General features: G+C 43.5%; 1 protein-coding gene across 1 annotated transcript in view; it reads right to left on the bottom strand.

The window, feature by feature from the left end:
• Nucleotides 1-15,185, bottom strand: part of ADAM17 (ADAM metallopeptidase domain 17) — a 35,601-nt gene extending 20,416 nt beyond the window's left edge. Inside the window, exons 1-3 of the mRNA XM_069805831.1 lie at nt 14,962-15,185; nt 2,441-2,573; nt 864-997 (exon numbers count right to left, since the gene is read on the bottom strand). Of these exons, the coding sequence (XP_069661932.1) occupies nt 864-997; nt 2,441-2,573; nt 14,962-15,058 (364 nt within the window). The 5' untranslated portion in view covers nt 15,059-15,185. The remainder of the gene's footprint in view (nt 1-863; nt 998-2,440; nt 2,574-14,961) is intronic.
• Between the last annotated feature and the right edge of the window lie 670 nt (nt 15,186-15,855).

Below are 15,855 nucleotides of genomic sequence, written 5' to 3'. Positions count from 1 at the left end.
TTAATTGTTTCTAAACTTCATGCCAAATTACCTTCCTCAGTCTCTGAAGAACACTATACTGTCCAGTTTAAAGGAAAAAAAGAAATGAACCAGCACTGCTCCCCAGTCTTAACTTCCTAGTGGTCACAGTCATCAAGACTCAGATTTAATTGACAATTTTGCAGAAAGTGTTGAGATGGCTCTGGGGATTAGTAATGGGTCACAGAATATTTCTGCCAACAAAAGCAGCTTGCATCTTACTACTATCAGACAGCAGTCTGACATGGCGTCAGCCTGGATTCCAGTGGAAAAGACTTTTACCACATCACACAGGCAACATAAAAATCAAAACAACTTAGCGGAACCATTAGTGCTGGACTAAAGTGGAGCAAGATACCCTTTCTTCACAGAAAAGTAATCTGCAAAGAATCATCTTAAAGTCTTTTAATATAACAATCTGGGCAACGCTGCATCACTACTACCCGGGCTTTGTGTTCTGGGACAATGAACATTCAAGTCTTACACTCCACTTGGAATTAAAGCTACCATCATCTTTTTAAAAAAAAAAAAAAAAAACAAACAAAACCAAACAAAAAACCACAAGCTGCTGCTTGAGTAAATTATACCTTTGTGTCCTGCCAAACTAAACAGAAGAGTCCTACCTTAGAACCTTGGTGCAATAGCTAAAAAAAAACCAACCCCCACCACCCACCAAACCTAAAAAAACCCCCAAACCCACCACAAAAACAAAACCAGAAAACCCAAGGGACATGAAAATTAAGTTTACTATTTGATGAAAATGAGGGCAATACACCATTTACTTTGGCCAAGAGGCTCAAAGCTGTGCTTTCTCAGCACTGACACACAGTCTAGTCCATACTAACCAACGACATGTCCGGTAAAAAAGTCTTGCCACTGAACACGATACTTCTTTTCCTTGCCTTCACCATCCACAATTAATGCTTGAAATTTTTCTGAAAAGTGTTCAGCAGTTGCTGTTAAGTATAACTTAAAGTGCCTGTAAAAGAATTTATTTCCATTTATTTTTAAGCAAAGTATACACATAACAGATACATCCAAGTCTCCACTTTACTGAGGGTCCAAAAGAAGTTAGAAAGCATTAATTCTGATAAGCAGGCTACAAAAACATATACTGTGTAATTCATAACTGTAAATATTTTTAAAGAGTCAAAGATGTTTAATTAAAAAAATAAAAAATAAACCCCAAAATCCAAAACAGCCACAGTTTGTTCATGATGGACCTTCTCCATTTGCTGTCAAAACCAGTTACTGGTAACTATTTAAAGAAAATCAGACCAAGGAATTTGTTCATGTATTTGAAATTAAATTACTTTGAAGTTCTTATTTTCTGAAATAATACAGTCAGAAGACCATAAACAGAAATCTGAACTCTGTAGATTTCTATGATATATTGTCACAAAAACTAAAGGCTATCCCAAGAAGTAACTAGAGAACCTTCTCTGGAAGGAGCCTCATCGGCTCTTGGTTTATGTGGGCTTTGGGTCAAAGATTTTTGGTATGCCCCTCTGCAATTATTCTGTAATTATCACTGGCCGTATTGCAACCTCACCATAAAGTCAGGGTGCACGAGGCAGTGCAAAACAGGGACAGCCAGACATTTGATCCCATTAACCTTTTATACTTGGTACTTAAAAATTACCCCCTCCACACATTTAGAGATTAAAAAAATATGCACAACAACTTGCATGACAGTTGTAGTTGTAGATGACAGACAGGGGAAGGCACATGAGAACACAGTAGACAAACATGTCAGATGAACAAAAATTGATCTACACTTGTTAATACAAAACATTATTCTCACCCTGCTCCCCCATTTGAGAGTCACAATTTCAGCACTCAAATACCTGTAAGACGCTTTTCTGACACTCAGTAAAATCCATACAACCTTCATGCCTGCTCTCTTCTACCTCTTCTTCCCCTTTCACCTGTGCTTCTATTTCCCATCTTATGAAAAAAATGATTAAAAGAAGCGTTTTACTGAATGGGAAATTTACACTTAGTAGGGAGAGGATTAAACCTCCATGAAAAAAACACAATAAATCTCTTGGGCAACACACCACACACGCTCCCCAAACCGAAGGCAGAGATTTTCAAGAACCAGAGGACAGTCAAGAAGTATGACAATGTTGCCAGATGAGGTATAAACGGGATCCAACCCAATCAGTGGAAGTAATCTACATAAAACCAAGCTAAGAACAGAGCAAAAGAAATCTTTAATCACTGCCACTTCAGCAGAGTAATACAATGCAACTTACTTTTCTGTTTCCTTTGAGCCTCTCTGAAGTCATATAACCACTAACTTAGAACTGGCCAGTCATGACAGAAAACAAGATAACTATTTCTGGGTTTGGAACTGTGCATTATTCATTACAAACTGAAGGAAAATATTATGCTATTTCATTGCTGATGATTTAATTACCTTTGCAGGGCTGAAAAACTTAAGAGCCTCTCCACATGTGTCTCAGGCTGGAGGTCCCTCTTCTTCAGTGAGTGTTGCTGGATGCTAGACTGAGAAAGGATGTCATAGTCTGAAATCATGGACTCAACTGTGTCTGGAAGAGCAACAAGGAAAGTTTTGGTTTCAAGAGACTCTTTCACAAATACACACATAAACCAGCAAAACAGAGCCTCCAATTTCAACAGCAAGACCACAGTTTGCTCTAATTTTAGGATAACTATCGTACATTTCTGTAAAGGTACATTTTGTGTAGGTGAGTAGAAATCATAGTGTGAGGCAAGACACAATCTGAGAGGCAAAGTATTCAGTTCACTTCTTATAGCAATTTTTGAGCAACCAACCTATCATTTTTACTGCCACTGCTGTGCAGAGCTAATGCCCTCCCTGGCTGTCCTCTGGAAACTAAACGGGGGAGAACATCCCCATTTCTCTGGAGTGAATCACTCTCCTCACCTGCTGGTCCTCATCCGAGTCTAAGGAAGAAAATAATTTCACCTAGGAAACTTCTACCAAATTCACTACAGACCAGGACTGCATTTATTGCCTTTCTGTCCAACAGTAGCCAGAAAACAGGTGTCTGTGTAGCATAATCAATCAGAAATAACTAACAAGGCACCTCATATGAGGCACCTCCAGGTACCCTGGTTTCCCAATACCTTACCACCACACAAAACTCCTTTGATTTCCCTACTCGGAACATAAGAACTTATTCAGAGGAGGGAGACCAAGGGCCCGCCTGAAGTCCTATGGGGAGCAGCACACAAATTACAAATTCAGGTCAACATTCTGCATATGCTTCCACCATTAACAAGTGCATAATGCTGGCTGCCAACGGTGTCTGACTCTTGCTGATAAAGCCTCCTGCTGCTTGGTAAGCCATCCCTTCGCTGGGAGCACCCACCCACGCTCCTCCTCTCTGGAGCACCCACCAGCCGGCAAGGCACCTGACAACCACCTTCACTTCCACCAGCGCCAATCGATTCATTTGCCCCTTACAGCCCTAAACAGAGGCCCTTTTTCCCACATCACTGTCTTCCTTCTCTGCCAGAGGTGTTCACTCTTTTCAATGAACCACATGAGGAGTCAGCCATGTTTTACAAGAAGCAGAAGTGCTCATCCAGTCATTCTTCACTAAAAAAAAATCCCATTTTTTCCCCTTCATTTCCAGCTGTGCTTCTAAACCAGACATGATAGCTACCAAAGTGGGTTTTTATTAACGAAGATGGCCTTTCCACTTCTTCAGAGTCCCCAATCACTAGCTTATACCACCCAGCCAAGTAACCTCACACATTTTGTTAGACTTTTAGTAAGCAGCACCACTAGGAAGCTGCATTTTACTGGTTCTTGTGCAACAAGCCAAGATGGCCAACTTGAAATCCAGATTGATATAGCTCCTGAAATTTATTTTTTTTTTAAACTTGACACTCAGTACCATCATTTATCCCCAAATACATGCCTCTAAAACCCAAGAAAACCTTTAAGAATGGGCACGTTATCTGGGCCAAGGCAAGCACCTCACTTTTTCTTTTGTGAGGGGGCAGGTGGGAAGAATTAACCACCAGTGTATGTGCACACATATGCTCGTGTACGCTGGAAGCGAGGAAGCTGCAGAAACAAAGATGACCCTCACAGCCCTCTTGGCCCTGCACCAGACCGACTATCAAAGTGACACAGCTGCCTTCTCGTGCAGCAGAAGCCACCAAGCAGCAGCTCCCAGGCTTCTCCCTCCCCTGCCATTGAGCAACACAGGAAGGGCAGTGCAGTTGCAATTTCCTGATTTCTGTTTACAACCCACAGGTTGAGAGCACCTGCAATTGATTACCATGCATTTAGGGTTATATGTAAAGGCAAGTTTCCAACACCTTCATGTTGTGGGTTTTCTCCCACTCATGGGCGCAGTTGCGGCATGCCAGGCAGTGCCTTCATCGTTAGCTTGCCACAGGCTGCAGAGCTGGTTCACTAGAGCCACGCAGTGAGCAAATACCTAAAAAAATCCCCTCCCCAAATCCCTTTTCTTTAAAAAGTCTATTACAATTCATTGCTTATGGTCTGGCACCTGCCTTCATCCAGAACCACCTGGGAGGAGGATAGGGACAGGCAGGGAAAATCAATTCTGAAAAAAAAGCCTCATTAAACTGTCTAGTCCTAAATTCTTTTAATTAAACCTGAGATTCTTTCAACACACTCGGCCAGAGCAGACCCCTCAATTAATGTGAATGTTGACATAAAGGATACCAAATGTCGGTTTGTGATACAGAGCAAGTGTGTGGTATGTGGGCCATGAAGCAAGAGAGGTGTGGTACCAGAGCTGTGCTGCTGGGGACTGACACAGCGACTTGCCAAGCACAAGGTCTGCCCAAGAAGCACAACCCCAGCTGCAATATACTACTCTTTCTGCCCTTTTCCACCTCTGCCTGCAAAGTACAGCCCAGAACCAGGGGAAGGTCATGCCAAAGAGCAAGATGCAGCTGTCACTATGGCCAGACAAAATGTCTCAGTTTGATGGCAAGAGAACTGAGAAGTCTGCTAAAGAAATTAGATTTTTTTATTTGGTAGGCAAGGAGAACTTCAGAAGTCCTGCTCCACCTCAGCACACACAAATACCCTTCTGGAAATGTCTCACAGAGACAGGGGAAGGGTAGTAAGAACAAGACCTACAGACTTGATGAAGATGAGTAAGATGATTGTTAAAGTAACAAATGAAACACAGGACACTCCTAGTTCCTGTTACCCTGAAACAAGAATGCACTTGTTCGTATTTCCTCTTACCCTTCCTAAATTTGTTTGCTTTTAATTTTACTTGTGACACAAGTAGACTTAAGACATGCTGCTGCTAGACATAAATCCTTGAACTAATTCAGGTGTCAGACAGATGTGGAAAAAATATATTGGTAACACACTCAAACCAAAATTTTTCTGTAAAATTTTCATACTGTGAAAATGAATCCATGGTCATGGCTTATTGAAAATGAAAGCTGAAATGTCATTATTTTAAACAAAATACAGAGCTGTACAGAGTCCAACTGTACAGCAGTCTGTGGATGGGAGCCACAGCAAGCATATACTTGACTACTTTTTATTCAAGCTTAATAATCTTTCTGGCATTCCTCCCTCATTATCTTCACTATGGTCCAAGAGTCATTGCCCATGGGCTTCAACGGCACCAAGCTGACTCAAGTTTTCCCAAACCACTTTCCTGCGGTTCCTTCCCTTCCACCCCCTCTTAGATTTCTGCATTCCTCTCTTTTTGGAGAGGGACACCTTAATTTCATCCTGATATCCCACATATTTATTTATTTATGATCGCCAGCCTTCACCTCATTCCACCTTCTCTCCTGGGATGGGGGGATGGGGACGGACACAGGATGACCTTCCCAGAACATACACATCTCAGGTATGTAAAAGAAACAGGGAAGGAACATCGGTGACAAAGACAATACTCCAAAATTCTCATGAAGAAATCCACAACAGTGACTTCTCCTCTGCCCCCAACTTTGAACTCACTAATTGTTTCCTCTTTTTCTTTCACCTCATTTCAAGGCTAAAAGCCTACTGCTGCTAGACTTTGCAACTTAACACAGGAAAGTATCTTTTAAATAAATTATGGGCCAGTATGCATTGCAGCAGGCTACTCCAGCAGCAAAGAGATCAAGAATGTGCTGGACAACAGCTTAGCTCACTGAGTTGGAGGCCACTGCATATATTTCAAAAGAAGAGGTTTCTCTTCAAGTGCTCAGCTACCAATTCAAATACCAATGGCATCCTTCTCCAACCAGCTCAGCTTTCATAATCAGAACAGTAAATTCCCATGATCTCATGCCCAATCTATTGCCCGGAAAGCAACAAGTAAATGTGGCAAGTCAGCCATTTCATAAGCATTCTTTTGCACTGCATTATTTACAGAAAGGTTAATCTTATCTAGAAGCATCAAGTTTTAACCCAGAAGATATAATTAATATTTAAAAAAACTCTCTTCACAATTATCCCATGATAATGTCTCTACTTAAAACACAAGATCCAACAATATTTAAGAAAACATTACTTTCAGGATTTAAAAATGACCACAAAAGCATCAGAGGGGTTTGCAGGAATGATTGCAGTTATTCCTCCAACCACCCCAAGGGGAATGAAAGCAGAAATAAATCTCCTGTCAAAAGACACTGGAATGGGATGACAAGCCTACAGACAGTAGCCCTGGAACAAGCACAGCAAACACACTTGGGGAGGATTTTGCAGTGTGACCGTTAAATCACTGGCATATCCAAGACTGAAAAAAGGGCTCCAGCCTGTATTTTGCATGGCACTTGTCAACTACAACCCTGGTACTGATCTCGAGCTGACTTCCAATGGGTATCAAACACCTATCAAAAGCTTGTGAGCAGCTAACTAATAACAATTTTTCTGATTCACTGGGGAGTGACTGAATGGTTAAAGGGCTCCATATTCTTTATTGTTACTATTTATTTTTTATTCTCCAAATTATGCTCTTCTTCCTACATTAAAATATTTTAATTAAAGTAACCAAACAAAGTAACTTCAAATATAATTCACAGCCTCAGTCAGAATTTGGACCAGGAAACACAGACTGGAGTCTTTCCAACCTTAACCATATGAGCTAAAGCAGGTCACCACCACCCTACATAAAACAGCGGCCCTCGTGCTTGTGGTAACAGCCGGTTACTGGCTGCAATACAGTGGGATCATTTGACTGGAGCACCATGCCAGGGAGTGCTAATGGAGAAGGCCAATATATTCATATCTCAGCCAGGCACACAAACAGTCTTCACCAGGCAGGAGGTGATGCAGTCATGCCTAAATGTTTATGGGTACCTTCCCGTAACAGTTTACACTGCTTTTAGGAGACTGTTGATGAAGAGGATGTGTTGAGAAGATCCATCTGTGGGAAAGCTGTTCCGTAACAGCTCATTACACGTGCTGCTACATCTCTCTCCAGTGCATCTGGTACAGAGCCATTGCCAAAGACAGAAAACAAAGTGAATTGAAACACTTATCCCTTGTGAAACAGCCCATGCTTTTAACAGTTTAGATAAATCATGTTTACTTGTTTCCACTGCATAAAGAGGAGCTGCTGTTTTGCTCATCAAGTATACATGAACAGAAGAACTTGTGTGAGAAATGGGTTCAAAGCAAGAACCAAAGGTATGTCAGCCTGCTTATAAACCATAACAGGATAGAGGTTTACACTCCGTTTAAACACATTTCTAGACAAACCTGTCATTAAGAATGGCCAGCCATGTCAGCATTGCTGAATGTTTTAAAAGACATGTTTTTGACTCGATCCCAACTGCATGAAACTTGCTAAACCACACGAGGAAAACAAGCTGCCCAAATTCAGTTAGTCACCAGCACAGCACAGACAAAGCCTCAGGGTATGGTTACACAGACCTCACACTGAGAGGTGAGGTAGGCTGCTGATTTACTGTCTACCAGCTACTCCACACTATACTCTTCCTGCAGTTACACCGGTTAAACTACTCTCTACTTACCACAAATTCAGAAATGTCCAGTGATGGATACCATGGAAAAACTAACAACTTACAAAACACCCTTTAGTTCATCTCAGGAAAAAATTTGTTCATATAGCTGCACCCTTATACTACTCCAAAGTTTTTTCTACAGTAAAATAGACATCTGTTTCTAGACAGTGCGAATATTTCCTTAAGGGTGCAAATTCTGATTAGCAGAAGCCGTACAGATAATTAAACTGCTATTTCTGGTGGTTTTGAATACAGCTGAATACCCCCTCACACTCTTCTGACCTTGCAAATTTTCTCCTTCACTGAACACATCTTAAATAAGGACCAGTGAGGAACAAAATTTATTCTGTTGGATCTACTTGATTAATAATTCAGTCTGTCCTATTAGTGAAAGCAGAAGGCACTTTTTGGAGAAAAAAAAAAGAATGCAATATCCTGCTCAAATACTGACGTTATAAAAAATAAGGAAGCCCACTGAATTATCATCCTCATATTCAAAGTGAAACAAGGGCAATACAGCTGTCTCATCTTAAAACTAGAACAGCATCATATGACTCAATGCTCAAAAAAACCCCCCAAAACTCAAAAATCACATGCTTTCACATATCCTGCAGACAAGAACAGCCAAGTCACAGGATGTAGTGTTCTCTGGAAACATCATTTGTCTGGCTCTCCAAAAACTGTCAGCCTCACTACTGTGCTTAGATACCACACCACAAAATCATGCTGTGTCACAAAGTAAGTGTGAGTGGAGCTGATTCTAGGTAAAGACTAATTACTGTCTGGACTACGCTTGTGAGATCAACCTCTTCTCCCCATCTGACTGCATCTCTTCTTGAAGATACGACTTTGGACTCACTCAGACACAACCTTCCAAAATTCAAGGCACACCACAGGTACTGAGGGGCAGAACTTCATGATTTCAGTAACGATCTGAAAAGGTGAGAAAGGAAACCAAGGATTGCAAGGGATACCATGTTCTTGTTCAACACCTCAGTAATTACAGATCAACATCAAGTGGGTGGCAGCTGTAGGTGCCTCCCTGCATAACAGGGCCCCCTTCCCTTCCCACCCCCCAGTCCACGTACCTACATAGGTTAAAAATGCAGGTATCAAGGAGGACAAAAAAGTACAAAAAATGCATATTAAGAGCAGCACAGGAAGACAAGGATGGATACTGTGAAGAGATGCAGGGCACAAGTGACATAAATAGGAGCGGTATGGTCACATACATCTGCAAGAATAAGACACCAGGAAGACCATCAGAACCATTGAGAGCGTTGCAGGATATCCCCAAAACAAGCAAGTTTGAGTGTGGCATATGAAATCCATAGAACAGGACAGCAGGATGTACTGCTCTTTGTTAAAGAAACCTGGCTCTTGGTTAACCTTTTATTACACACAGCAAAGGACTTCCCTTGATCAGTCTGGGAAACAGGCAAACTCGGACTCCTGCAGTTTATAAAAAAGCTGGGGGACAAAAAAGTCAGCCTGTTTATAACAGAAGTTAAATATAAACTTCTATCTCAAAAATAAATGTCTACTACTACTAAACACATAATTAAATCCTGGTGTAATGTTAGAGTGCAATCAGGAGAACTCTGCACTGAAGAGCTGGCTGGCTGTGCTTCCTTGCTCAGCCCTTCCAGCCGCAGAGCAGAAAGCCATGCTGGGGCTTCTGCACACACACAAAAAAACTCCAGGGTAGCAGAAGCGTGAAACTGAAATGAGTCACTGCTGCTACCAGCAATGAACAGTAGCAGGGAAGTTATCAGTTTTTACGGGGGGGGGAATAAAACGACCCCAAATCTTAAATGCAACCAAGAGTTTTACTTCTTGGCTGCCTAGAAGTCAGACCAAATCAGCACTACTGAAAACCAAACTCACACCAAGCACTTGATTATGTTCCTATCACAAAAATCTTGCAATATTAAGGGTAATTCTTAATAATTAGAATTTAATCTAGTATTGACATTCTTCACTTTGTTGACTTTGAGTACTTCTCTCAGGAATTACACTTTTATCACTTTTTTTTTTCCAGTTAGAAATGGAAACGTTGACTGATTCACAGGAACAAAAGAAAACAAACCCAATAAAAGTACTTTAAAACCTTAATATTAAGTACCTCCACAGAACAGATTGCCAATCCACAACACAAAAATCACACTGATAATTTGCATTCAATAAGACCATGTCTACATGAAGCATTTGCTGTTCATATGGAGACAAAGTGTACAGAAGACTCTACTTTATCACTTAGCCTGTAACACCACCTGTGGAAACACTGCATCTACAAATTCCTGCAATGATCTTGAAATAATCCTGCAGCATCCCAGGCAGCTATCACGCACTGCAAGATACTGCTATTAGGCTGAGTGTTCTTGGATTCTCCTCCACGTGGTGCATGGTAAGATACACACCCAACCTTCAGCTTATGGAGTGAAACTGCAAAACTGGCTCAATCCAAAATAGTTGTTTTGCTTCAAAGGATATTAAAATGGGACAAGAAACAGTAACAAAAATGGCAGACTATGGTAGGGAAATTAGTTACTTGGCCCTTACCGAGGTCTTGCCTTAGTCTCCAACAGATGCTTCAGCCCAGAAGGACAAAGTTTAATCCTGCACAAGGATTTTGTCAATAATTATCTCACTGCACGCTCTTGACACTGAGCTAAACTTCCACCCCCTTAACTCTTTGTCAGTTGGTTATACTCCTGGCCTTACGGACTTCCTGCGTTTTGTCACACTAAGTGTGAAGTAGAATTCAAAATTGAATGTGAATGATTTTATGCTGCCCTCTGCATCACTCAGCTCCCCCAGTTTATTCAACACCACTATCATTTGTTTTTTTCACTCAAATTGTAAATTCTAGTCTTTTAATGTGTATTACACAGGTTCGTACCGAACCATTTATAATGGGTCATTTCTTCTGCTCATGCAGTTCGTTTTGAGTTCTGCATGGCATTTGAGCAGTGTGGAGAAAAAACAATTCAAGCCCAGTTTACCTGCCTCATTTTATTAGTGCAATATAGCAGGTAGAAAAAGACTAGCAGTGAGAGATTCAAAGAATATCATCTGCCCAGGATAGGAACCGCTATCTTATTTAATTCCGTGCTTAGCTTATGATAAAAAAGATCTCATTCAAAACAGGTAACAGTAGAGTAAGACACATTTTACATACAGACTCTATTCTCGGCAATCCCAGATACATGCTCCTTCGTAGCAGGACACTACTAATATCACTGTGTTGTAAAACAGATTCAAGCAGTTCTTTAGATATATTCAGTGATATATTCAACAGCACTGAAGCTGGGTATTTGCATCGTTCTTCTTTTCAGGTATATTAAGCCCCGTTATCATTCAGATATGTCTGAGCTCCATGACAAACAGCATTAATATTTAATAGTTATAAAAGGTTATCTTCAGAGATAAATGACAATGGAGAGAAAAATGTTAAAAGAGTTTACCTTAATTTTTCAGAGGCAAAACTATAATGACCTTAATTTTCAGAGGCAAAACTATAACAGTCATTGTATTGACTAGTAGAGTCACACTTCTCCCAGAAATTAATCCCTGCTGTCAACGTTATTAAAAAGAGCACTGCTTCCAGATTATCTAAAGGCAACAAACTGAGGCGGATACCATCCCACCTTCATCCCTCATCTTGAGCACAACCACTACCACCCTACAACACACAGGGCAGGTACTTGGACAGTCATGCCGTGAGCTAGTCCAGGGAGCGAACTCCGCAAACAAACACCCAAACGCAGACACCCTATCCCTTACCGATAAAACCAAAACGATTAGCTTCCAGGCAGCTTAGCTCCATGAATGTGCTCACAGGAATGGGGAAGGGATCAGAAAGCTGAGGCCAGGATTGTGGCAGTCCCAACTTAGATCAGTTTAGACTGCTGGAACACCACACCCTAAGATTACTTCAGCTCAAAAATGCTGGAAAAGGACCCATGTCTTTTTATCTACTTATTCCATTCTTTGTCAAATTCTGTTTTTCACTGTATAATAATTTTTTTCATCTCTGAAAAACTGAAATTTTAGAGAAACAAGCAAGAAAGTTCTTAATAGAAACCACAAAATGATAATCCTTGAAACTTCCTTAAAGATACTGCTCTCCAGAAATCTGATTTCGGTTCACAAAACTCAAGCTCTGTGGTTAAACAGAGCTCTCAAAATAGCAATGCTGAAGTTATTAGAAGGAAAAGATGGTATTTCAGAAAACCAAGCTGTGTGCAAGATGAGGACAACAGAACTCCAGCAAAAGATCATAAACCCACAGTAAACTAGGCAAAGATATTTTTAAGAGTGGCTTGTAAAAGGCATAAAGCTAATACTTGAAATAGCTTTTATTATATCAAAAGAAACAACCCAGCCAAATAATCAAAGGGACCTGTTTTACAAGTAAGCTGCAAAGATGACTCCATGAACAGATGCCAAAGGTAGTACCAAAAAGTAAGAGACTAACTGACCTTAGCATTCACTGCAGAGGTGACTAAGAAGGTCTCCAAAAGCTTGTCTTGATAGGATAATCTAAAGACCTGCCTCCAGTTAAAGACTCAAGAAAAGGGTCTTTAGAACAAACCAACGAAATGAGCAGTAAGTCAACAGGACATGAATGTATTTACCCAAGAGTTATAAAGCACAGAAAAAATGAAACTGGTCAACTACTAATCCTGGTATGCAAGTACAGTGCCACTGGTCTTGCTACAGGTGGCCTGAAAGGTGGTAAGTGCAGGACCAATTTCCACCCCAGGTATTATCTAGGGGCCTAATCAACAAATACGCTCAACTTCCTCACCTGACAAACAGGCAATAATAACAAAAGCAAACTGTGAATTACTAGACCTGTGGCTAACCAAGACACTAGGGAAGTAGTGCCTCATATATATATATTAGCATTCTGAAAGGACAAAATGTGCCGATAAATGTAACACAGCGGACCACACCTGGATTTTTCAAGCTCCCTCACAAAATGCTTTTATGTATTTAGTTTACTGAATGACAGAACAACAAAATGCTTGATGACATTCAATGTGTGAGCAAGTGTGAAATAACACACAAGAAAAAAAATCCTCACTATATCTGAGCAAAGTATTTCAGCATAGTTATTACCACTCAAAAATTTTAAAAGAAAAAAAAAAAAAAAGAGATCTTGGAATGACTATTAGACAACAAAAAAAGGCCAAAAAACTACTCAGAAAGAAAACAAAACCAAAGTATTCATCACTATAAATCCACGGTACCTTTGTATCACAAATACTGCCTGCAGTCCTGGTCATACACCGCAAATAAAAAATTAAATCTAATACAAAAGAAAATGTATAGACAAAAGTAACAAAGACCAATAAAGTCATTTTTTCCCATACTAAGAATTATTATACAGACTAAGACTTTCCCACTCAAAAAAAAAAAAAAAAGGAGAGAAATTACAAAGGAGAAAAATTACATAGGTCTGTAAGTCCCTAAGGGTGTGAAGAAAATGAGTAATCCTTCCATATTGACCATTTCTGACAACAAAAATGGCCAATGTTTAGAAACAGAAGAAAAGAGTTTTTCCTCCATGCAGTATCTGATAAAATTGAAGAGCTCATAGTCCAGGCACGGTGGTACGGAGGCCAAGAATACAAAAGCTATCAGATAAAGATTATACAAATCATAGCAGATAGGTCCTCTAGAAGGCATAAAAATCTGACAGCCCAAGATGCAACCTCTGTTTGAGGAGCTCCCTGACCTCCCTGATGTTGAAAGGACACACTGTGTTTGTTCTGCTTCTGCTACACTTCCTGGAGCATCCACCACTGACTGAACCCTATCCTTCCCAGCTTCCTGCAGTCACCAACTGCTGAGGTCTGCACAGAACCACAAGTCCACCTCAGGTGCAGGAGAGGAGGACAGAGGCACAGCCCGGATGCCTGTTGGGAAATCTGCCGAGAGATCTAAGCAAAGAAGAGGGACTTGAAGCAGTCACCACAGGCCACATCAACTGGAAACAGGACATCTGACTGGGCAAGACACGACCACCACCTCTCGCAAAAGTTCATCTGATAAGCTTTTGCTCATCCAACAGAAGTTTGCAATTTCTTTACTCTGAAGTAAAAGTTTAGATGCAAAACTAAGTTTACGGAAGTTAAATAAAGCGGCGGTTCTCCTCCGTGTTAAGCTTTCTAGAAGTCACATTCAGCTCCAATAGCTTCAGGCTCTCTCTGCAACGGTGACTCTCGAACCAGAACTATGAAGGGAAGCCATTTACATCATTATCCTGCCTTAACATAACACGAACTCCTGCGAGAAAAACCCTTTAGCAGACCTCGAGTGTAACACAGCACGGTCTCGTCACCCCGCTGCAGAGAGCGATGACCCCCAAACGCTGCCCATCAGTGATGCCCTCAGCTGAAGAGGAGCCACTGCCACCCGGGGAGGGGACGGGGCCTGCACCGTCCCCAGGGTCCCCAGCGCACACGCACCTACCCGCCCACCGGCGGGCACGGGAGCAGGCCGCGGCCTTGCCCGCCGCCTCGGGCCGGCCTTCAGGCAGGCCATCAGCCAGGCCGGAGGGTCCCCAGCTCCAACCCGGGCCCCAGGCTCCTCTCCCCATTCCCCCCCACCGCCACCCCTTGGCAGAGGTGCGTGTGCCCCCCCCGCCTCATGGAGGTGGTCTCTCCCCCACCCCACACATCACCCCATCGCTACCCCGAGCGGAGGTGGGTGTGCCCCTCTCCCCCTGCCCCGCAGCAGTGGTCTCTCCCCAGTTCCCTCCCACACCCCCTTCGGTGGTCTCTCCCTCACCCCACTGCTACCTCTCGGTAGCTGGAAGCCCCTCTCCTACGCCCGCGCCTCGGCAGTGGTCTCTCCCCACCCCACAGCTACCCCTCGGCAGAGGCGAGCGTGCCCCTCTCCCCCCGCCCCGCAACAGTGGTCTCTCCCAGACACCCCCTCCCGCGGCTGCCGTGGTCCCGCCCTGCCCCTTACCGTAGCGCAGGCGGCGCGGCGGGCGCCCCAGCGCCTCCAGCCCGCCCGGCCCCCACAGCAGCACCAGGACAGGGACCAGCCACGGTCGGAGCCTCATGGTCCGTCCGCTCGTTCGTTTGTTCACATCCGGTCGGGGAAACTTCGCCCACCGCCCGCCCCGCGGCCCCTCACGCCGCACCGGGCCCGCCGCCCTCCTGCGCCCGCACCCGGAAGCGCGGCGGCTGCCCGCGGAGCATTATGGGTGCAGGCGGGGCCGCCATCTCAGGCGGCGGGGGCGGGCGCTGAGGGGAGGCGAGGCCCGGCCGGGGGCCTGGCTGCTCCGCGGCGGCCGGGGAGGCGGCCAGCCCTCGGGGCGGTGCGGAGGGTCTCTCCGCGGCTGCTCGCTGCAGCGACGGCCGCGCTGTGAGGGCTTGAGGCGCTGGGTGCAGCATTCCTCCCCCCGGGGGCACTCGCTCGCTCGGGGCATCCCCCAACACGGTGCCCTTACCGGTCTCCTGGAGGGGGAACAGGCCTCCCGTCTGCCGCCCCCCCGGAAGGGGAGGGGGGTCCGTGTTTCTGCAGCCCCTCTTTGGGGTGACCTCGGGGTGCAGGCCCGCCCTGGGCAGGACTCCAGCGCTCTCGCGTCTTCTCAGGTGCACAGCGATGTCCCCCATACAGTGGTGTGTGCAACTCGCAGAAGGTAGTTTCTTCTCAGTCCATGCGAGTGACTTCACTAGCTGACTTTACTAGGTTTTGTGTAGTTTTCTTAGCACGACTGAGGATTGTGGCACTTGGTACAAATCATGAGTGATGGGTCTGTGAGTCAGCTGTTGCCAAACAGCACACCTTATTGCGATTAAAACCAGGAAGACATACTTTTACAGCTGCGCTGTGTGCCAGTTAATGTTTTCTGGA

The sequence above is a fragment of the Haliaeetus albicilla genome, chromosome 18 (assembly GCF_947461875.1).
Source record: "Haliaeetus albicilla chromosome 18, bHalAlb1.1, whole genome shotgun sequence".
In the NCBI taxonomy this organism is placed as follows: Eukaryota; Metazoa; Chordata; class Aves; order Accipitriformes; family Accipitridae; genus Haliaeetus; species Haliaeetus albicilla.
This window is presented reverse-complemented; position numbering and strand designations above follow the sequence as displayed.